This window comes from Haliotis rubra, unplaced genomic scaffold (genome assembly GCF_003918875.1).
Source record: "Haliotis rubra isolate DU_JTF1 unplaced genomic scaffold, ASM391887v1 Scf1208, whole genome shotgun sequence".
Lineage (NCBI taxonomy): Eukaryota > Metazoa > Mollusca > Gastropoda > Lepetellida > Haliotidae > Haliotis > Haliotis rubra.
The window spans coordinates 137,493-160,809 of record NW_025765124.1 but is presented as its reverse complement, the minus strand read 5'-3'; the positions used below and the strand labels follow the sequence as shown (position 1 = coordinate 160,809).

Genomic DNA, 23,317 nt, shown 5'->3' with positions numbered 1-23,317 from the left:
TAAAAACTAAATCCATGTCGACATCAATTAGGCATTGTTAGACAAATCCAAATATAAATATTTTAACTACCAGTCCTATGTTCATTGAAATTGCAATATATTTGGACTTTGGGCCTTAGCCTGGGATGTTGATACGCTTTACAACAGATTACGTGAACACCCAGTGGGGCGCTGACGTCCGGGGAGGGAGGTCTGGGTGGATGTGTACACCATTGAGTTTGTTTTGCAACGCCAATAACCTTTCTAAAAAATGTGTGCAAAAACGGTGTGTGTCTGGTGTAGTGTGCAGTTTAGCAAAGAAGAACGCGTTGTTCATCCTGCGAGACCGTTCAGGCAGATGGTAAAAATATCTCTATTCGTTAAGTCGGCAAATCACAGATACATGTTACTGTGAGTACTTGATAACTGAACAGCAGCTCATCTGCTCAGCTGCAACGCCGCTGCAATGGGTGAGAAGCATTTCACTTTATGACCAAATACTGTTACGTACTATAAAAATCTCCAACAACCTCTGCGTTTTGCAGGTATATATCGTAGCTCTTTCCTAACGTATTCATCAAGTTTCATTCAGCATTTTCATCTAAGAAAATTCCGATACCTTTTCGATAGAACGTAGACATTATAGTTTGTTGGACCACTGACTTCAAAATACTGACTTTATGCATTTCATTTGTGCAATGGTACATTATGTTTAGCACTATCTGTGTGCACAAACCAGTCGTTTCAACACATTACCTGAAGAGATATTTTCATAAGCAAGTTAAGCTCTTTTGCCGATCCAGACTTCTTTGAAATATAAAACATGTTTAAACCAATTTATAGGTTGTTTATTGCAACGACAGTGTTAGGAAAAACAAGAGATGTGGGTGAATGAATCATTAGGACTGGAATATTTTCCAACAATTTAACACGATATTTTGTACGAAACCCCAGGGTGAATAACATAATTTTATATAAAAAGTCAGTGGTAACTCTACATTCACAATTGTCTCTAATTTCCCAGGAATGCGACAGCATAAATCATACGGTTTTATTGATATCAGCTTCTTGTTAATTGCATAGAACAACGTTTCTGTGTAGGTTCTCACACCATGGTCAAGCTAACGGTGACAACAACCAAGTGATTAGAATTATAGAATGCTGCGACAAACATCGTGTACTTGAATAGCAAAGGGTAGATAATTGGACGAGGACAGGTTCTATAAAAGAACAAGAGATGGTAAGATGGTTAAATTGTTATTATTTCATTGCTGAGATCTGTGTGATGTACTCGATACACTGACAGTGCCATAATCAATTCCATTAGGCTGCACCGCCGTTCCAAAACATGGGTACACAGAATGTCAAGTCACAACAATAAAATTGCGAAATTTCTCAGTTCAATATCGTGTATGGCCTCCCCGCGCATTCACCACTGCCAAACATCGTCTCCTCATCGACTGCCTGATGCTTGTGAACACGTGGTTGGGGATTTTGCGCCATTGCTCTTGCAAGGCATCGCCAAGTTCCTGCAAATTCTGAGGTTGGTTCCTAAGACCACGAAGCCTTCTCCCAAGTGCATCCCAAACGTGCTCTATTGGATTAAGGTCAGGGGACCTCGATGGCCAGTCCATGACGTTGAGAGAGAGAAAATTTCGTGTCAACATCGCGGTATGCGGCCGAGCATTATCATGCTGGAACTGTAGACCTGGGCTATGAGCCGCCATGAAAGCAACGAGTTCAGGGGTGAGCACCTGGTCGCGGTAAGCAGCAGCTGTGAGGTTTCCACGGATGACCAGAAGTCGGGAACGGTTGTTCCATCAGAAACCCATCCCAAACCATGCAACTTCCGCCCCCGAATCTGTCGACTTCCTGTACACAACATTGGGCATACCGTTCAGAAATCTGTCACGTAGGTGACGTAGGACGATTTGAAAGTCTTCTGATCGTGACGTCACACGTGGACGACCCGACCTTGGGCGATCAGAAGTGGTGCCAGTTTGTTGTAGACGACCTCGCAAGTCATACACAGTACGGCGGCTGCATCACGTTGCTCTTGCAACGTCAATAACTGATCTTCCTGCTTGCAACATGCCAACGGCACGTTCACGTTGCACATTGGACAATCGTGGCATTTCAAGTACCGTTAGAACTGTGATTTCAAAGTGTTTTTTCAATTTTTGAGTCCAATGCAAACACGTGCATATGAAGAAAACTTCAATGCGACGATCACGTGATTGACTGCACGTACAAAACCTGATTTGGACCTAACGTCATTTGCACTACGAATGGATGGGTTTGAGTGGGTTTTGCTAACGTTTTTTAGAATCAAAAGATAGGGATCCCATTTCGGATACATAGATGTATCATCAGAGAAAAAATATTCATTATTTTTCAAATTACATTTTGTGAAGTTTCTTTTTTGACTGAGTATAGTACCCTTCGTCCGTCACTACATTCACAGCGCTCCTTACACGTTGCTATATGCAATGAACAAGAAGTTGCTATTAAGAAGCCGCATCCTATACCAACTGCTAGAATGCCAATGAAACATACAATCATAATTGCTGTTCATACCGTTGTTCTATAATGTGTATATATGCACAACCTACTTCATCTGGCCTCGTACACCTGAAACATAGTGTATCGAATATGTCGAACACAGAACTGAACCAAAACATCTAATGATATCATAATGATATGAATTGTTTAAATTCCTTAAACTGGTCTTGGAGGTAATAACAAAAGTGTATATATTTTCTGATCACGAATCTGTCATTGTTATTCTGATGCAAATAACCCCAAAGCCCAGCAACTCAGAGCTAGGTCAGTTGATCACACTGATTGCTAATTACCTGGAATAAACAAGAAGTGACCCACATGCAGGTGTGTCACGAATTATCTAGTGCAGGTGAAAGGACGGTCAAATACACGATGTATAAAGAAATCACCAATTTTTTTTTATTTTCATTTCGTCTTGATAAGATGTTAAGATATGCCTTGTAAGATTTGTGCGGCGATCTACTTCTGGGAACCATTTCCCCTCCATCTTGAAGTTGTTTACAGGAGAAAACAACATCATTTAAAGAAAGTCAATATTAAATTATCCAAAGATGGTGTCTAATCTTATTCAATTAAAATAATTCTGGTAGTGAAATAAAAAATTCTGCCAGAAATGTCTGCGGGAAAAAATATTTCTGCCAGAAATTTCTGCGGTAAAAAAAAATCTGCGACAAATTTCTGCTGAAAAAATAAATTCTGCTAGAAATTTCTGCAGAAATGCATTTTCAGAGCCAATTTGTGACCTTATGAACACGTGAGCGCACTGGCACATGAGCGTTTTGGGTTCATCTCCTCGATATCTTTCCAATGATATAAAATATGTCTTTGTAGGTCGCTTCCTTCTGTGTGTCAAGTTAGGACTCGCTGGCCATTCCTAAGTTGTCCCACCCGGCATTTTAAAATGAATAATAATAAACAAGTTGTAATTTCACAAGGCGATCGAAACATATATCCGCTAAACCTACCCTGAAACGATGGAAGACACGGGACATAATCGGCGATATTTTCGTCATCAAATTTGCTAAAATAGAGATCCTAACTATATTCAACCAATATGGTCATTCAGATCCATGTTTTATGTGTACGATTTCGTGACAATTGCGGGCTGACACGAAATGTCAAAGCACATGTCGGTGATGAAAATAGGGTGTGTCGTTGTTTACATTTCGCCCATGTAACCATACCATTGTAACAACATCACAAGAGTGACAATCTTACTTTCGATAAACAGTTGTTCTTGTTCCATCATTCCTCAGAATAAATACACATAAATCCATGAAATGAAATCCACTACAAGCCGACATGGCATATCCAGAAAGTCAGTTTAACTGGCCGACATGGCTAAACCTCTCATCTCACTCCCGACCTGGGCACTGATCACTTTGTGTTTTAACTTGCTCGAGCAAGTCAAAAGCCCAAGCTACAATTTTATAACATCATAAGTGTTTCATTACCCCAGATGACTTATAGACAATGAAGAGTGGTCACTTGTAAGCATGGCTTCTGAGTCATGGTGAACATGTATTGTAGGGAATATAAATATATTTTAGAATGACTTCAAAGCTCTCTCTCTCTCTCTCTCTCTCTCTCTCTCTCTCTCTCTCTCTCTCTCTCTCTCTCTCTCTCTCTCTCTCTCTCTCTCTCTCTCTCTCTATATATATATATATATATATATATATATATAAAGAGATTCTCATAACAGGTATTTCAGTTATATTTGTGTATCGCATGATGTTAGCCAAACTAAACATGAATACAAATTGATATCCTGCTTAACAAGTTAATTTCAACCAAGGCATAATAAAAAAATAATCGGATACAAGGTCACAAGTCGAGTAATACACCTCAAAGTACTCGAGTCCGAGATTTGGTACTTATGTTACCCCTATTACTCTTATTAAATCACATCTTGAGTAAGATTGTAGACTTTTAATGAGTACATTATCATGCTGGTTTGTTGAGCAAAAAAACCCTAATTTTTTCAAGAAAACAAAATTGAGTTTATATTATAAAATATTTCAATTTCAATTTATGCACACTAATCAAGCCTCAATTATTTCAGGTAATATACACAAATTCCTTGTTCACAAAGTTATAGGAGATGTGATCTCACAAGTGTAGATCTATATGCAGGGGTGGATATAACCCATTGCCCGACGTCCGAGTCCAGTGTTCTTTTTCTGTCGGACAAGCAAATTTGTATATCACACTACCGGTGTCCAGTTGACTTTCCAAAGTTAATTATGTTGTTTATTTAATACATCGACGAGAAAATGGGTGGTATAGTATGTATGTATGTATGTATGTATGTATGTATGTATGTATGTATGTATGTATGTATGTATGTATGTATGTATGTATGTATGTATGTATGTATGTATGTATGTGTGTAGGTACGTACGTACGTATGTATGTATTACCTGACACATAAATATCGCTTTCTGATTGGCTGAGCACTCTTCTATTATTTTCAATATTTTCACGATAGATGGCGATGTCAAGGTATTCAATGTATCGTTGATAACACAGCTGACCGTGGACTGTGACGGTCCCAAGTCATCTCCATTGCACATTTGCATTTTACCTGTTGCTAAATAGCTTAAGGTGATGGCAATTTTCAGTTCAGGTGCTATAGCGTACTTTCTTTTCGTGGGTGATTGCAAAGATTCTCTCACCAAATCTGTCACATATATGATCAATACAGAATCGTTTGACTAATTCATTGTCATGGTAAAAAGTTGAAAAGTCCTTACGTTCTCGAAAATGTCTGAGGTGACGGCTGCGTTGTCTAACGTCCGCCATTTTGTTAAGAAAATTCTTAGGTAGACCTCTGTGATGACTCTTTACATTTTCTCACTCTAAGAGTACTCTTAAGAGTACAGAGGCTTTATAACTAGGTCTTAAGAAAATTCTGAAACTTTCACAAAATTCTCAGTATTTTCTACACTTAGGAGTAACTTTTAGTTCTGAGAAGTTTTATAAATACGGCCGAAGGTAAGAAGAGTTAACATTGGAAGACCGAGATCCTGTCTGATATTTGTTTCCTGTATTCCTTTCTGTGATTCCTTCTGTAAAAATGGTCACACCACTGTTTTACATTCTTTTCGCTATAAACATAGGCAGCAGTCCAGCTACAAAAATCACTTTGTCACAACGTTATTCTGTGGACTCCCATTTACGTTGTCAAAACGTTGTAGCTTAACGTTGTCATACATCATTTTCACGTCGCCACAAGGTTAAAGTTATTTGATGCTAACGTATTTTACGTTGTTTTAACGTTCTCTTTAACGTTAATAGTTGAATAGTTTCCCCAGTAGTGAACAGTACGAAGGAAACCAAGCAGAAATTCACTTCAATGTGTAATCGTCACTTTGCATGTTGTTTTGGTCGTGTGTTTTCTGATGCTGTAGCTGAATAGTGAATATAGAATCGCAAAGCGAAAAGGTTTACAGAAAACTCCAAGTTGTGACATTAAGTTGTTGTAACGTTGCGAGGAGCCCAAAGCATAATGTTTCCTTAACGTAAATTTGCTACGTTGTTATTACATTGGGACATAACGTTATAAAATGACGTAAAATGAAGTTTTGAAAAACTACGCGAATGAATATATGCTCCAGAGCAGGTGTTTTGACGCCATTTGCTTATAAGTACCCTGGTGATGACGAGACGACAGTTGTTGACGAGGGCAGAACTTTTGAACACGATAGGTAACGTTTAGAGACTTCTCCGCAAGGTAAAACAGGTCGTAGATTACAGAACAATATACCTGTCCATTTCCTTCAACCAACATCGTTAGGATTTAGCAGAATGGTATTTGAGTGTCTCCTTCCACAGACTTCGGAAGTCACACAATCAATTTTCTAACTCCACCATTACAGGTACTTGGTCAGAACATCTTGTCGAACGTGAATAAATCCACTTTAGAACACACTCTATTACGTAGGGCCTCGACTGCCGCTATGCACACACCTTTCATTTACCGCGAAATCAGGAATAAACAGTACATACTCAGGAGCTCACTTGCAAAAGCCTAAATTCATGATGACTACGAATATAAAAAATATTGGCCTTACTGTCAATGATTAAAGGTTATAAATGTCGTTACATAATAGGCACATAATATGTACAATGTTGATGTACTAGCACCGGCCAGTTATAAAATGACATTTGTCATCCCACTCGGTGAGATACAATTGTTTTGGCTTTTTGGGTGGGGGTGGGGTGGCGGTGGGGTGTTTAAAAAGAGAAAATACATATGATCTATTAGTGCTAATTAACTACTGTATTCCCTTTTTGTCTCTTCACTGTTGTTTCACATGCACATATGTAGCTGTGTGTTTTCTAGTCTTTCATTCACCTGAAGAAGGAGAAAGAATTAATATACTCCGAAATGTCGTGTCCATCAAAATAAAGAAGGTGACATCCATAAATTCTTGCCATTAAAGTACGGGTCGATAAACCGAATAAGTGAGTGATCCATCAACCATAGAGTTGTCTGAGATTTACAAAATATACAAACCGTTTAAAGACTTCTTTGAGTGGCATTTATAAACTGATATGATGAAGAGGAAAATATTATGAGTTGTATACGTCTCGAGATAGTTGAATGAGAAAATAAATATCAATAGCGAGCTTATCGATCTTCATAATGAAATTAAATGATATTTTGTGCATTTAACGTGGCGACAAGATAAATACGTTGTAAACTTCTCCCTCGGGTAATACGGTCTAATGTACGCCTTTTTGGGTAATACCGTCTGATTTTGTAGCAGTGTCAACCGAGCCGGTAAAAGAATGGAACATTAACACATATTGATTCCCACAGATAACTATAAATGGACAGATTATTATTGTGGACATAGATTGTGGAAAATTATTTTACTTGATTCATATTTGTTAATATATTTGTACCCAATATGTACACAAAAGTATTTGAATTGCAATGCTGAGAACATTGTTGGTGGATGGGTTTTTTAACTGGTTGACTTTCTAGGTGACCTTCAGAGCCTCATATTACTTTCAGCCCTTTGAATTTCAATTTCGAATTTGTTTCAGATGTTGAGTGTTCCACATCCCAGATTTGTCTGTCTCTTAGTTGTACTTTTCGTCGCAACCTCATTTGTATCATGGAGACATTTTGATAAGTAAGTATGACATGCCTCTGCTAGGTCCTCAGCCAACCCCAGAACAAGGTAACCAGTTATACATGCTGTGGGACTGCCAGCCAAATCCGAGCCAGGACACAGAGAGTCCAAATTGAGTCCATTCTCCTGGGTCAACATGAGCAAGAACTGATCTCATGACTGACTTTTTGACGGACGAGCTGACGTTTGAAAGTTCAGACTCGGTTATCAGTGCGATGTGGTATTTCAGTGTCACGGATCGATATTTTTTTACGTCAGTCAGTGGAATGTCTGACACAGACACATTTTTTTATGGACCAACGCATTTAACATACGTTATATTTGGGATTACACTTTCTCCAGATTCCAGTACTATTGTTAGGAGACAAAAAGGCCGATTTTGCTGCTAAGGCAGAACTCAACAAATCTGTGACACCACTTCTCATACTCCGATTACAGAGCAGTCATTAGATCCTTCATCCGTGATATGATGCAAAGGAAGTAGGACACTCAAGTGGGTTGTCAGTCCTGATTTGAAGAGGTCATCATGCGGCGATCTTTTTAATCATGTTGCTCCTCATTTAATTCTTTGATTTTTACCAGGAATTGATTTAACTGATAAATTTTGATATTGTGTAGATAGTTGATTTTGAATATTAGTAGAGTTTAAGTTAGATGGTCAGAGGCAACTTAGATTGTCAGAGCCAGTATCCTCGAAGGGGATTAAATCATTGTAAAATTATTGTCCTCCTGAGAGGATACGTAAGTCCCTAAACTTTCAAAGTCAATTTCGACCTACAAAGTTATTTTAATCGTAGAATAATTGTTGTTTTAAATGATGGCTAAAATTTACTACAATCCCCAGTCCAGCTAGGGTCCATGCAGGTAGCCTGAGTATTGTAACCCCACATGGTCCCTAGTATGGTGATCTACCTTCAGTTTTTGGCGATCTATAGCCCATTTTTACATTGTATTGTCCAAAAATAGTTTTGTACTTTTAAAGATATCTGCTAGCTAGTTTTAACTCAATCTGTGATAACCTAATGGTTTTACTGTCCTTTGCTGACAGGGTTTAATATATTACATGTATGTATTATTAATTTAGAACTAGTTTTAGTCACGATATGGCTGAAATATTGCCGATACGACTTTAAATCTCAACTCACTCACTCACTCACCCCTAGTATGGCACCCGTGAATGTCCGGGTTAGAATGAGCCTTCAGTAACCCATGCTTGTCGTAGGAGGCGACTAACAGGATCGGGTGGTCAGGCTCGCTGGCTTAGTTGACACATGTCATCGGTTCCCAATTGCGCAGATCGATGCTCATGCTTTTGATCACTGGATTGTCTGGTCCAGAATCGATTATTTACAGAGCGCCACCCTATAGCTGGAATATGTCTGAGTGCGGAGTAAAACTAAACTCACTCACTAGTTGTGATAAATAGGGTTGTCTTGCCACAGTTCTCCATATTCGCCATCGTTAGGGAGTGAAATACGGACCCACGCGCATTGATTGTATGATTCTTGCAATATTTTACATATTTTTAAAGATTGATGTTGACAATTTTCGGAAATTTTGGATGGTACTGCAAAACTGCCATTGGGAAATTGACATCCTCACTGGTAAAATAGATGCTCTTTGAAAGCGAAATAGATTGCTGGACAATGGATTGGTTCTGTTCTTACGGACTTTCATACTGTTTGAGTGTTTAGCAGTGCTTTGCTGTATACAACACCGCACCAAATGATACGAATACATATTCAGCTATACATGATATCTTGCAGGATTCAAATCTTACGACAGCCTTACCCTTCAAGAACTGGACATCAAAGGCAAAGCCATGGACTGGAAATGCATATCACCACAGAAGGCCCTGTGATAAGTGATGTCGAAATCGATGATGCAAATAGGCATGCATCTCCAACAACCTCAAAGATGTCAGCTGTCCATCCTACACTTGTGTACAGACTTAATGAAACAATCACAGTGAAGATTGTACTATTCGACCACAAGAACAGAACGAAAACCCGAGGTGGAGACATGCTCATTGTATGGATGCGAGACCAAGGAAAAGGAGCAGCCTCAGCCGGAACTGTTACTGACCATGGTAACGGGACATATACTGGTACCCTGCCCATCTTGTGGACCGGACAAGCTGTCATCCGTGCAGCAATGGTGGCTTCCAGAGCAAAAATGGCTTTTGCAAACAGGGAATTTAGACAAGGATACCGTGGAAAGATTCTAATATGCTTATTTAATACAACTACATTAACAGAGACTACTCCGGGGCACATGGAAAGCAGATTACTGAACAAGGGCAAAGCTTGTAATTTAACAGATAAACATTACGGTGTTCCATTGTATTGTGACAGACCAAAGAGGAGAGGAATTCAGTGCGACCACTGGACAGGTGTCAATTCTCTGGAACATCTAGGATTAAATCAAAAGAATAGCAGCAAATGGTATTTTTCGTAAGTATCACTCCTGAAATAATCAATTACTTCTTGTTGTTGTTTTTTCAATCAGACTTGATACCTATTCCTATTTTCAGTATTTTATTATAGAAGAACAATGACAGATATTGATTTGTTATTTAAAACCAGCAATAACAAAAGTATATAGCGATGTGAATCCAATGGAATCAAGACAAAGCAATTGTTGATGTCAAGCCTGTGATGTAACTCTTTTACAACATTTGAGATAAAACAATGTCTTTGTATCAATGTCATATGACTTTTGCTCAGAAGCTGTTCGGATACGATTACAAGATTTCAAAACGTTTTACGGTGGACATATGGAGGAGTGAGTGTGTTTAGTATTACGCCGCACTCAGCAATATTAAAGCAATATGGCGGTGGTCTGTAAATAATCGAGTCTTGTCCAGACAATCCATTGATCCACACCATGAGCATCAATCTACGCTAATGAGATACAATGACATGTATCAGCCAAGTCAGCGAACCTGACCACCCGATCCCCGCAAGTCGCCTTTAACGACAAGCATGGGTTACTGAAGATTAATTCTAACCCGAATCTTCACAGGTCACATATGGAGGACATTTCCTAATTTGACGTTTCAATTACATATTGATGTCCGATGCAATTCCTTATTTCGACTTATACCATACGTCCCCATGTTGCTGTTTTTCACTGGAATAATTGACAATTTCTTGCATGTGTTTATGATGGATGATGCACCGATGCGTTCATTTTACTAGTCAACAGTTATTCTCAGACAGTCGTACAATCGAATCAACTCATAGAAATTTCTTGTTGATGGCTAAAGGATTGTAACGTTTTTCTTCAAATGCAGCGAATGAAGTGGAATACTGGAGTTACAGAGTTCCTGAGGACCGAGCCACCATGCTGGGAACGACTCTAACGTGATAACCCAAAGGTTTATCTGGTACCATGTACAAATGAGCCACAATGCTCATTATGATATTGAATGAAAAATGTTGTTACAATGACCTTAGACACATAGTACACTACAAGTGCCTAATTGTTAGACGCCAATATGTATTTTGCTTGAACCAAACCATAATTAATGATTTCAGATCGGCCGGCCCACAGATTCTTCCTGATGTTGTCCGAGTCAATATTTCAACTGGTATGTTCTCTGTATATTCAGTTGATAGGCTTAACTTATATCAAGTCTTCCTAAACAAGACGATTCATACTATATAAAAAGTTGCATCTCTTAACTGTTGAGAGACTAGGCGAAACCCAAAGGCTGTTATTTCTTTGAATGCGAATACATACGTAACAGTTCCTTGTGAAATATGTAACCCTAACACTTACCCTCTTCCTAAACCACTTCGCGTACGTGTCTGTTTACTGTCCCAAGAAGCAAATTGTTAGCAGCAAGGATGAAATCTGCAGAAACACATTTTAAGAACAAAATCATATGCATTGTTAGGGATATGGGTACTTACAGAAAAACATATCTGGTCTTAATTTACATTTCAATAGGAAATAATGAATCTTCAAAAGTTATTAAATTAATGATGACACCTCCTGGACTCTAACGTCTTGATTCAAGAGTTTGATGTTTGCTTGCTGTTTTGAAGAAAGACAGTCCTCTAGAGTCATGAATGTGCGTGACTATTATGCTTGTATTAGGAATGACACCGTTGCACAAAACAGCCTTAGCGCTAGAATGACCTCATGTCCTTAGGTTCGGTTAAGAAAAGATCTGTCAGTTTCTGTCAGCACGGACTATTGAAAAGCATGGCCTTGTTATTGTAAATCTGAACTTTAATGCCTGGCTAGAACTGACAACAGAAAAGCCCTCCTCACAGGGGGTTGAAGCATTATGAAGTTATTGTCCTCTTGTGGGGGTACGTAAATCCCAAAACATTAAAAGTTATTTTACACATACCATTACTTTTAACTGTATAATATATGTTATTTTAATTTATGGCTAAATTGTATAACCTTGCTGACAGCTGAAGGGATGATGTAAATCCAGCTAGGGTCCATACAGGAAGCAAGTGTACTGTAAGTTCCCATGGTCCCTAGTATGGTGATCTACCTTCAGTTGTTGGCAATCTATAGCCTGTTTTTTATATTGTATTGTCATATATAGTTAAGATGTTTTAGAGTTCATTACTAGTTTTAAATTGAAATCTGTGATAATCTAGTTATTTTACTGTCCTTCACTGACAGGGTTTTACAATTTCTCGTTATTTATTATGAGATTATAACTTGTTTTTTTAGTCACGATATGGCTGAAATATTGCCGATGTGACTTAAAATCTGAACTCATTCACTAATTAAATGCCTATTGTCATCATATATTGACACTGATTTGACCATGAAGCCACTCAGCTTGACCACACGATCCACGTTCTTCTCTTTTGAGCTCTCGGTGTGTATGTCCCAAGCATTCTCGTCATACGAGACGACAGAAGCGTATCGGATTGTCAGACTTTGTGAATTGTTTGACATCATCCACAACTGATTTCAGCCACTATTTGTATACTTGAAGAACAATTTGGTGTGAGCACACCACGAAAACACAACTTACTATGTCCAGTTGTCTGTCTAAATTACAACAGGCTTGTAAGTTACATAACATTCATAAATTTATACCATGCATGTATAAATGTAACTACCTAATGTTTCAGCGCAAGACACATCGCTGTCGGCAAAGATTCCGTGCAGCAGGGCAAGTGTCCGGAATTCCTGGGTGTCAAAACCTGTAGGCTTCTTTTATAACTCCACCTGGCATCCCCTGGAGTGTTTTATCGACGTCAGTGTTAAGGACTACAACCGCTGCCTAGCCAACAGAACTCTCAGAATGTTTGGTGATTCGACGGTCAGACAGTGGTTTTCATTCTTTTACAAGCATCTGAATCTTACTTGGAGAATAGGTCCAAAGCAAGTGGTAGAGCAAATTCAACCAACGGGCAAGTGGTATTCCTATTCCGAGGCGTACAGCAAGAGGTTTAACTATACTGTCTTTTGGTCTCCGCACGGTCTGCCAATGACTTTTGACAATGCCAATAGAACTGCCCTTAGACCATCATTTGTTCATCTGGATGAAATACCTTCTGGTTCAAGAGACATTGTGCTCATTCATCTATATGCCCATTTCCTATTCTACCCTGTACATATGTTCAGGGCTCAATTACAGCGCATCAAACAAGCCATAGAACGATTATTGATGCGTTCGCCAGGTATAAAAGTTGCAATTAAAGGACCTCACTATTTTGTAGTGACAAAAATTGTATCTACGTTTGGTAGAATGTGGGGCCCTGTATATGACAGAATTATTAGACAAGAGTTTGTAAACCTGTATGACCGTGTAATTTACCTCGACTATTGGGAAATGCTACTTTCTATTGAGAGTGCCAGTGTTCATCCAGATGAAAAACTGATAGATACGATGATTCGTAATTTTCTCGGATATGTATGTGAAAAGTGAAGATTTCATTTCATCCTTAGACGTATCGTGGAAAACAAGGAATTATTTTGTTTTCTGAAACTTCATACTTTACATACAAACAACGGTTATTTGTTGTACTAATCCGCCCATGAATATGGTCATGTTGTTTGTGACTGTCTCGCGTTACCTCGTATTACTTTCCACTCACGACCTACTGATTGTAATGCTGTATTAGTGATTGATATAACAAGCTTGCCGCCTGCAGTAGATAAATATCGCCTAAGTAGTAACTGTGTTTCCAACGAATCGAAAATATTTTTACAGACAGGGCTGATATACTAACTGTATATTACATTTAGGATTTGCCCAACTCAACAAGAGACAAGTGTTTGATTGTGGATGTTTTTAGTATTTCTCAAACTGCACTAACAAGTGGATTGGGGCGTTTATGTCACGGTGACCTGCTTTAACTAGTGAACTGATTCATTCACGTGTGCGTACTGTCATTCTGCGTCTATGTCATTGTGTCCCAGTTGCTTGGATCGATGCTCATGATGTCGATCACTGGATTGTCTGGTCCAGACGTAATTATTTACTGACCGCCGCCATATATCTGGAATATTGCTCAGTGCCATATAAATCTAAACTCACTCACCCAATCACTCATTCTGCTTCTTTTTTCGAGAAGTGTGCTACTCTGTCTAGCAACTGTCAGAAAAACCGTACTTTTTTTTTAAACTACTCATTTTAGTGCCGTGGCAAGGGGTGAATATAGATACTAATGCATGAAACTTTGCACAGTGCTGGGGAATATCATGATAAAACATATTTGTTTGGTGTGTCCGATTTTTGGGGCTCATTTTCCAAAAGGCCCAAGATGGCGTCCATGATGGCCGCCAAAAATCAAAGATTTCCAATTCTAACACTAAGTGAATTTACCCCGCTGGATTAAAGCAGAAAACCTTGCACATTGCTTGGGAACATCATGATGAACAAATTTGGTGGGTGTGTCCTATTTTTGGGCCTATGTTCCGAAAAGTCCAAGATGGCCGCAAACAATCAAAGAGTGTTGAGGTCCACCCAGAATAGTGACTGACTATAACAAATTTGTTGCAATATGTGAGATATATTCGCCGTTCAAAGGGCTATTTCTAACAAACTATCCCAAAAAGGAAACGCATAGGCGTTTTGTATTTTTTAGAATATTTTAATTACTTATTGTATTCAAACAATCATCAAAATATGTAACAAAAGTGTTGATAACATAATTTTACACAATTGCACAAGTAAAAAATCGACTTTACCTGAAAATGTTGATTTTGATGAGATTTGTTACAAGGATTGAAAAGGCATCGCCACAACACAACAGAAATCACCTTCCAGTTGAAAATGTGCAGCAAAGAGCATGCACTGTCTGGCTATAAAAATCAGATTACTTACGGAAATCGGCATTCGTTTTCAAGGAGTTTAAAGGTCTAATCACTACGCCACGTCTTGACGCTGCGACACGGAACATCGCCATTGAAAGAATGCAAGCTGGAGCTTACCAGTCTTCTGGTGCCAGGGAACTGAATGTTAGTCTGAGCACGATATCGCGGCTTGCAGCTCGTTACAACCAAAAAGGTATAACAAATGACCGTCCCCGTACAGGCAGCCTTCGAGTAACCACTGCAGCCCAAGATCGGTACATCCGGGTACTACATTTGCGTGATCGTACTGCCACGGGTGGGAGCACAACAGCCGTGCTACGTCGTCACCATTGTGCTCAACGTCTCCGTTATCAAAAATTATTCACTTGGTTGTATAGACATTTTCCTTCCTCTAAACTGATCTAATATTTCATGTACTAAAGTCTATTTGTGGACGAGTTATACATGTTTGAAAATACAACATTTTCACAACACATATCTCGGTTATGCGTACCCCTTTTTTAACAGTATACTTTCAAGAAATATAACAAACAAGATTTATGTTTAGTGGTAACAGATATTATTAATCATATTATTGGACATAGAGGTTTGGACTTTTCGGAAAATAGGCCCGGAAATCTGGAACAGCCAAAAGACATGTCTTGTCATGATGTTCCCTAGCACTGTGCAAGGTGTTCTGCTTTAATCCAGCGGGGAAAAGTCACATAGTGTAAGAAGTAGAAATCATTGACTTTCGGCGGCCATCTTGGACTTTTCAGAAAATTGGCCCCAAAAAATCGGACACACCTCGAAAATATGTAGTATCATGATATTCCCCAGCACTGTGCAAAGTTTCATGCTTTTTCCGGGGTGTAACGATTTACTTCAAAATCGAGCCTAAGCCACTGATCACCATGGTTATCTACAGCAAAGAAGTGATACACAATTAACAGTTGTATTCTAAACTAATTAAGTTTCAAAATCAATACATGTTTCTGTACAACGACAGTATGAATTCAATGGCAGTACAATGGACAGGAAACCTGGGTACACCCTTGGCAAGGACATACCCTGATATCTTATTTATATTCATTATAACCCTTGGAAACAGATCAGCGTGGATACATGACATGTAAATCAAGTTCTACTTAAGGCCACTAGTATAATATGGTTAAGTTATCTCCATACCTTGAAAGTTATCTATTACACTTTCCATTAAACGTACGCATTTGGCTTATCTATATTAGGTCTTGTCACCATAAACTCCCAATAGAAACAGGTAGATGGTATAATATTAGTAAAGAAGATAGATTATGTACATTATGTAAAACTACAATAGGAGATGAATTTCACTTCATCTTATATTGTCTACATTTAAGAAAAGTAAGAAATTCACGTCTAACAAACTATTATTGTAATTATCCATCATTAGATGAATTTATACCCCTAATGTCTTGTACGCATAAAGCACTGCTGCTGAAAATAAGCAATTATGTGAAATCCGGTCTACGTAAGCTCCCATAAACAAATCTGTACATTTGTAAAAAAAAATTCTATGTCACTATTATATCTTCATGAGAATAAACCATTCATTCATTCATTCATTCGATACACTTTTTGTTGGTTTTGTTTGTTGTCTAACGCCCACTCAGCAGTATTCAACCTAAACGACGGTGGTCTGTAACTAATCGAGCGTGGATAAGGCAATCTAAAGACAAAATCTAATGCACAACAAGATTATAAATTAGGCGGTAAAGGTACTGTGTTTGTAAATTAGATGAATGTTAGACGACTTGATAGTCTCTAAGTTTCATTTGAAACCGAATACGTAACAATCTATTGTATAAACATCTCCTTTATAAACTACTCCTTTGATTTGGTCATCTCTGGCTTTCAAGCCTCTCCTTTTGTCAACTCCCTGTCTTCAGCACCTGACTGCTTTGTCAATTATGTTCATTTTTACATTCATCATAGATACATCCCGTCCTCCACATGTATCATTCCGCTTGACAACGGTATAAGAATCTGTATCGAAAAATTGCACTCACGTAATAAAAGTAGTTGCTATCAATAACGTTTGTTCAGTATTCTTCAAATGCCACCCAAAGACGTCAACCTTATGCATATATTCCATAAACGATTTAAAATCGAACTTGTTCGTTCCGCGGAAGACACTGCATAATCCGGCATGGCACGATAGGCGAATTAAGCTCGTCCGTGAAGGGAGTGGTGGGAGTGGTTCATTTTTCTATTTAATATATTAACACCAAAATATACTCAGCAGCAAAACAACGTCAGTACGAATTCAAATTAGATAGGCACTGTAATCAAATCATTACAGAAATGGACATAACAAGCGGATCAAAATCTGTATTAACTAGGCCTGGTTTTAGTCCACAATGTGTATACTGAAAATAATGAAATAGTGACACTTTTAACGTATTATAAGTGCCTATTTTTGCTGCACGTTTAACGGTTGACAACATAATTAGGTGCAATGTAGTGTCATGGCACCAGTTATCAATTTAATAGTATTTCTTGGTGTTTCTGTTCATTGTTGTACTGTATTTGTGATTTTGTATATTCTTTTTAAAGTTTGTTTACTTCAACATTTTTTTCCATTGCTGCATTTTCATCTTTAATCTGTAAAACATAATAATTATAATAATCTACTACTTGTCCTCCTACCTTATATTACTATCTTACTGGCTGGAAAATATACTCATGATATTTGTGCTTTTGCTTAAATAAAGTTCAGAAAATGTCAGTGTTTCCTTTGTCTATATTTTAGTTATGCTCTGAAACAGATGGGCCTTGTTCCTGATTCCTGGTCACTTTATCCAGAGCTTCATACACTGGCAGTGGCAAATGACTCATGGATGTGATAGGTCCCCGGCAATCCCGGGTATAATGGGTGAAACCCACTCACTCACTCACAGAAGGGAAGTGGTCAGACTGGTTGTGACTCATCTTGTCCCAAAGTAATGGGGTGTAATTCATACCATCCTCCACTGCTCTGTCTGGACATGTTGATTGCCTTGCCTCTGCAAGTGTTTTGGACATGTAATCGACGAGTCATGATGTCCATAGCTTTGTGAGAACACCCGGCATCATCACTAATGTATTGTGATTCATAAACGATAATGGGTTGTAACTCATAACGCCGACCACTGCTCTGTCTGGACATGTTGATTGACTTGCCTTTGCAAGTGTTTTTGATATGTAATCGCCGAAGCATGGTATGCATACCTTTTCGAGAACACCCGGTATCATCACTAATTTATTGTGATTCATAAACGGTAATGGGTTGTAACTCATAACACCCACCACTGCTCTGTCTGTACATCTTGACTGACTTGCCTTTGCAAGTGTTTTTGACGTAAGGCATGATACAATGTACGCAAGCCTTTGTGCGAACACTCGGTATCTTCACTATTTTATTACGATTCAAAAACGATAATATGGACAGACTTTATGGATAACAACTTCTTTATTACGTGAATGAGACGTTTTGATTCAGATTCTTGTACCGTTGTTCAGCATGAATTTAACATGAGTGAGTGAGTTTAGTTTTACGCCACACTCAGCAATGTTCCAGCTATATGGTGGCGGTCTGTAAATAATCGACTCTGGACCAGACAATCCAGGGATGAACAGCATAAACATCGATCTACGCAATTGGGATATGAATGAAACGTGAAGTTGGGGCGAAGTATATATAAGTATATGCTGAGTGTAACAAAAAAGCCACACTATTAACATAATTGGCAAGGCTGTAAGCTAATGGTGCTGAACTCACAAAGAGAAAGGCATAACATCCAATTATACACACATCTACCTGGCTTCAAGGTCATACACAGTAACAGACAACATGCATATTTACTGACATGAGACCTTAGTAAATACAAGACTAAAGAAACACAAGTTCTCTTGTGTAGTTTTCATCTCATCTAGTCCTGTAAGAGTTACGCCCCTTATACCATTCTGCACCCTCACAGCTACATCCTTTAACAAGACAGTCTAATTATGTTGACTTTCAACAGTAGGTTTCCTGTTAGTTACAAACAATCTGCCTTGATCGATTGATGAAGGCCATTGGCACCTGGAATCACTTTCTGAGAAAGGCCTGGCGCAATAAATTAGCTGTGTTCGGTCTTGGTATGACATTATTCAGTCTCCTCTGAATTTCATCCCAAAGATGTTCAATTGGGTTTAAATCAGGACTAGGGGCTGGCCACTGCATAATGTTGACACTGTTCTGCTGTAGGAAGTCCTATGTAGCTCTGGCAGTATGGGCCCGGGCGTTATCATGCTTGAGGATGTTGTTCCGGTGTTGTCTGCGAGTTTGGTCGATGTAGCGCACCACTGTGATGCCGCCTCCTCTCCCTGGACCAAGGTTCTGGAACACCACAAGGCACACTCTCTCGTTCAGTCCTATTCCACCCTATACCATGATGCTTGCCCCTCCCTATGAGTCTCTTTCCATAACACATTGGCCTGAGTAACACTGGCCACGTCGTCGCCATATTCTTGTTCTGCCATCTGCAGTTGATACGCAGTACCGACTCTCATCTGTGAACAGAACAGTTCTCCATTGCCTGTATCGCTGTTCACGCCAATGACGAGGGGTGAGGATAGGTCCACGGTAAGGTCTACGGCAATGGAGGTTCCCGCTGTTAAGACGTCGGCGTACTTAATCAGTACTGTGTGTTCCCACTGTCGGGCGTGCTGTTTCGGATGCCTGCATGAAGGGATTCTGTACATGCTGTCGCACAACATGGCGGTCTTGTTTTCTTGTGGTCACCCTTGGTCTGCCAGTAAGGGGGCGATCATTTGTAGTGTTGGTGGTCCGGAAACGTTGCTGCAGCCTGTAGATGGTCCGAACGCTGACCTGGAAGTGATTGGCAACGGCTTGTGCAGTGTGGCCAGCTTCAAGTCTTCCTAGCGCCTGGTTCCTCTGAGCTGTCGTGAGAAGGGGCATCCTGCTGACGTTGTAATGTGAATGTTTCAACCAGGTTTTGGGCAGCATTTTATAGGGCTGGTCCTTGTGAACAGTACGTGCAGCATGAGTTGCATGAAAAACATGGAAAACACCGTACAATCTCCGAGATCAGGTTGCATTTTTGAGAACATTTCCTGGGTTCCATTCTGAGTTTGGGAAGGAATGGGTTTACAGTTATCCGTTTCTGCCAAGGAAAATTCCAAACTGACGTTTCTTTTGCTGCCTAGTATATATTGCCTATTTAGTCAATGCAATAATTTAATACGTAAGAGCTTGGTTTTATATGCCCAACCACACACGACCGAAACCAGCCTATTGTTTTATGTGTCGTGGTGCTGCACCCCCGTGCCCACATCGTAATGGTTTGGTCTGGCCTACCTATTTTCTTGGAAGTAAACTAAAGGGCAAAAGATAACGATGCTCTTAAAATTCACTTTCCTTTTTCACAATGGTGTTCAAGTCTCTTTGTAATAGCAGTTTTTCACAATGATGGTGTGTCGTTTTGTAATATCAGTGATTTCGACTTGGTGTCGTTTCTTTTGCCCGTTAGTTTAATTGTTGACAGTTACAGAAAGAGGCGGACGAGCCAGTGAGTGAGTGAGTGAGTTTAGTTTTACGTCTCACTCAACAATATCCCAGCTATATGGCGGCGCTCTGTAAATAGTCGAGTCTGGACCAGACAATCGAGTGATCAACAGCATGAGCATCGATCTACGCAATTGGGATACGATGACATGTGTCAACCAGTCAGCGAGCCTGACCACCCGATCCCGTCCGTCGCCTCTTACGACAAGCGTGGGTTACTGAAGGCTAATATTCTAACCCGAACCTTCACGGTTCCTGTCGCATCTGAACCCTGCAGAATCGAAGAATTGTGTCTTTTCTGGTCGATCGACGAATCAGTGTTGTAACACATCAAGTATCGTTGATTTTCATGACCGGCGAGTTTCGATCATGATTTCACGCGCTTCTACCCGGGCATGCGACAAACGAGTGGTGCTGCCTTTGAGGACACACTCCATTATATTTTTATGTGTCCCAATAATGATGCTATAAGAAACGATTTATTTTATTTCAAATATGGATATAACATAAAAGACACTCTGTATGGTAACTTAGAATTACCTAGATCTATAAATCATGATATTATCAAATCTGTACATAACTGTATTACCACTTCAAGAAGATTTAATCAATCTTAAGTTTTCATCTGGCCCCTTGCAGAACTAAAAGTAATTTGACTGTGTGGATGTTCATATTCATGTATATTGTATGATAAATGGTATTTATGATATCATGTACTTTTGTAATACTGCTATGAAATGTAAGTCGTACAAATGTTATTTTGTCAGGAGAGGCATTAATATGAGCGTTTTGTTTGTTTGCCGATCCAGTTTCTGAACAATGTATCAGAAACAAATATATTTAAACCATATCTTACTGCTGCATGGAAAGATCGCGTTGGTTCGATTAATGGATTTGCTCCTGAAGTGTACAACTTTAGATTTATTCCTCTTAACAGTCATATAGTTTTTCTCAAACCAGGTATTCAAATATTCCTATTAAATGTTCAGGTAGTTTTCAGATTCTGCTATCAGTACAACATCATCGGCATAGGCCATGATTCCTACAGCACATCGTCGATTTTCACACCAATGGTTAGCTGATTAATAGATGAGATTAGATAGTTGATGTAGAAATTAAATAGAAGGTGAGATAGATGACATCCCTGTTTGAGTCTACCTTTAACATCAAACCACGGTGTCATTCTCCTATTCAACCTCATAGAACACTGAACATCCATGTAGAGTGATACGAGGGCATTGTACATCCTCCCTTTAATTCCCACATTCATCAGTTTAGTCCACATCTTCTGCCGGTCTCTGCAGTCATGCTCTTTACGGAGATCTATAAAGCTGTGTAAGTTGATTTCCTCTCTGATTTGCGTGTTTCTGTTATGGAAGTTAGTGATGCTGTTTGTCCTGTTGTGGAGCGACCTTTCCTGAAACTATTCTGGTTGTCCTCTAGAATACTGTTCTCTTCCACGTGCCTTGTTAGTCTTTTGTTTGAAACATAGCAGTACAGTTAATATGCAGCTGTGAGTCCCCTATATGCCAGTGGATCCCTGAGATCACCAGTATAGTTTTTAGGTATGGGAGTGATCACACCTTTTGTCCAACATTGTGGGATACAACAAGTTCGAAAACAGACTGAAAATAGTCTATTGCCGTACTGTTTTTCGGTACCTCTACTGGAATTCCATCACGACCACAAGCTTTGCCTTTATTAGCACTGAGATTTGCATGTTTCAATTCTTCCAGTGTAATGTCATCACCCAAATCATGTTCTTCCTGTACACCAGTAATATCAACAGAAGGGTTATGGTTACAGTTCAGGAGATCGGAGTAGCACATCCGCCAAGTATCCATGGCAACAGTCTCATCTGAACTCACTGAACGAATAGTGGGACGGTGAGGTAGCCTCGTGGTTTAAACGTTCGCTCGTCACGCCGAAGGCCGGGTTCGATTCCCCACATGGGTACTATGTGTGAAGCCCATTTCTGGTGTCCCCCGCCGTGATATTGCTGGAATATTGCTAAATCCGGCGTAAAGCTAAATTCACTCACTACTGAAGACCAATTATAACCCGGATCTCTCCAGGTTCGCGGTGTCCCTAACGCAGTGATTTTGTAACTTGGGAATTCTTGGAAATTGTTTTCATTATTTGGAACATGATTGTGGCGAAGAGGTTTTAAAGTGTACGAACATGGATCCCCAGCATTGACAGTCTTGTTGGAAAGTTGTCAGAAAGCAGAATTCTGGTGGTTCAGTTTTTGACCTGTAATGTTTGAACGGGACGTGAGGGAGTATGAGTGGCATAGATTTGGTGCTTCGCCCGACCCTTATCTGGCGCAGTTCCGCATAAAAGTGTCAAAGGTGTGACGCCCGTTCTTTAGGAAGTGCTTCAGACTTACTGGATATCTAATGTTGTGTAAACCATTCTAAACAAGCAAATCGTTTACCAGGTACCCAAATCTTATTAACGTTTTGCTATAAATTTTGTATAAATAGGGATGTAGTTTTACAAGGCTTTCAAGTCAGCTAAATATTGTTTGTTTATGGTTGGGGCAATACATTATAATTGAGTTTGAATATTCTTTCAATAGAAGTAATATGATAGTTAGGTTCCCTAATAAATGCGGAGGGAAAAATCATATCAATGTATTGTTCGTGTTTTAATAACTGTTTTATTATTACCAGTTCCATCACGTCTGTGATGTTGATCAGCCATGTTTGTGGTCAAGCGTAAGTAGTGAAGCAGTGTTGTGTAGGTGCGCAGGGAAGCGGTC

At 39.3% G+C, this 23,317-nt stretch overlaps 1 protein-coding gene and 1 long non-coding RNA gene across 2 annotated transcripts; both read left to right on the top strand.

Moving 5' to 3' along the window:
* The first annotated feature begins 1,318 nt into the window (after positions 1-1,318).
* LOC124264677 lies at positions 1,319-4,781 on the top strand. The gene is made up of 3 exons (XR_006895216.1): positions 1,319-1,331; positions 1,627-1,636; positions 4,663-4,781. It is a non-coding gene; the product is annotated as an uncharacterized LOC124264677 (long non-coding RNA).
* A 2,795-nt stretch (positions 4,782-7,576) lies between these two features.
* Positions 7,577-22,415, top strand: LOC124264716 (NXPE family member 3-like). Its single transcript, XM_046699495.1, has 5 exons — positions 7,577-7,685; positions 9,452-10,138; positions 11,225-11,277; positions 12,797-12,987; positions 22,290-22,415. The coding sequence occupies exons 1-5, from the start codon at positions 7,597-7,599 to the stop codon at positions 22,413-22,415; spliced, it is 1,146 nt and encodes a 381-aa protein (XP_046555451.1). The 5' UTR covers positions 7,577-7,596.
* Positions 22,416-23,317: the final 902 nt, after the last annotated feature.

Coding starts and splice junctions, on each gene's coding strand:
- LOC124264716 (XM_046699495.1), top strand. CDS start 7,597: ATGTTGAGTGTTCCACATCCCAGATTTGTCTGTCTCTTAGTTGTACTT. Junction 7,686..9,451: donor TCATGGAGACATTTTGATAA/GTAAGTATGACA, acceptor GATATCTTGCAG/GATTCAAATCTTACGACAGC. Junction 11,278..12,796: donor CCGAGTCAATATTTCAACTG/GTATGTTCTCTG, acceptor CTAATGTTTCAG/CGCAAGACACATCGCTGTCG.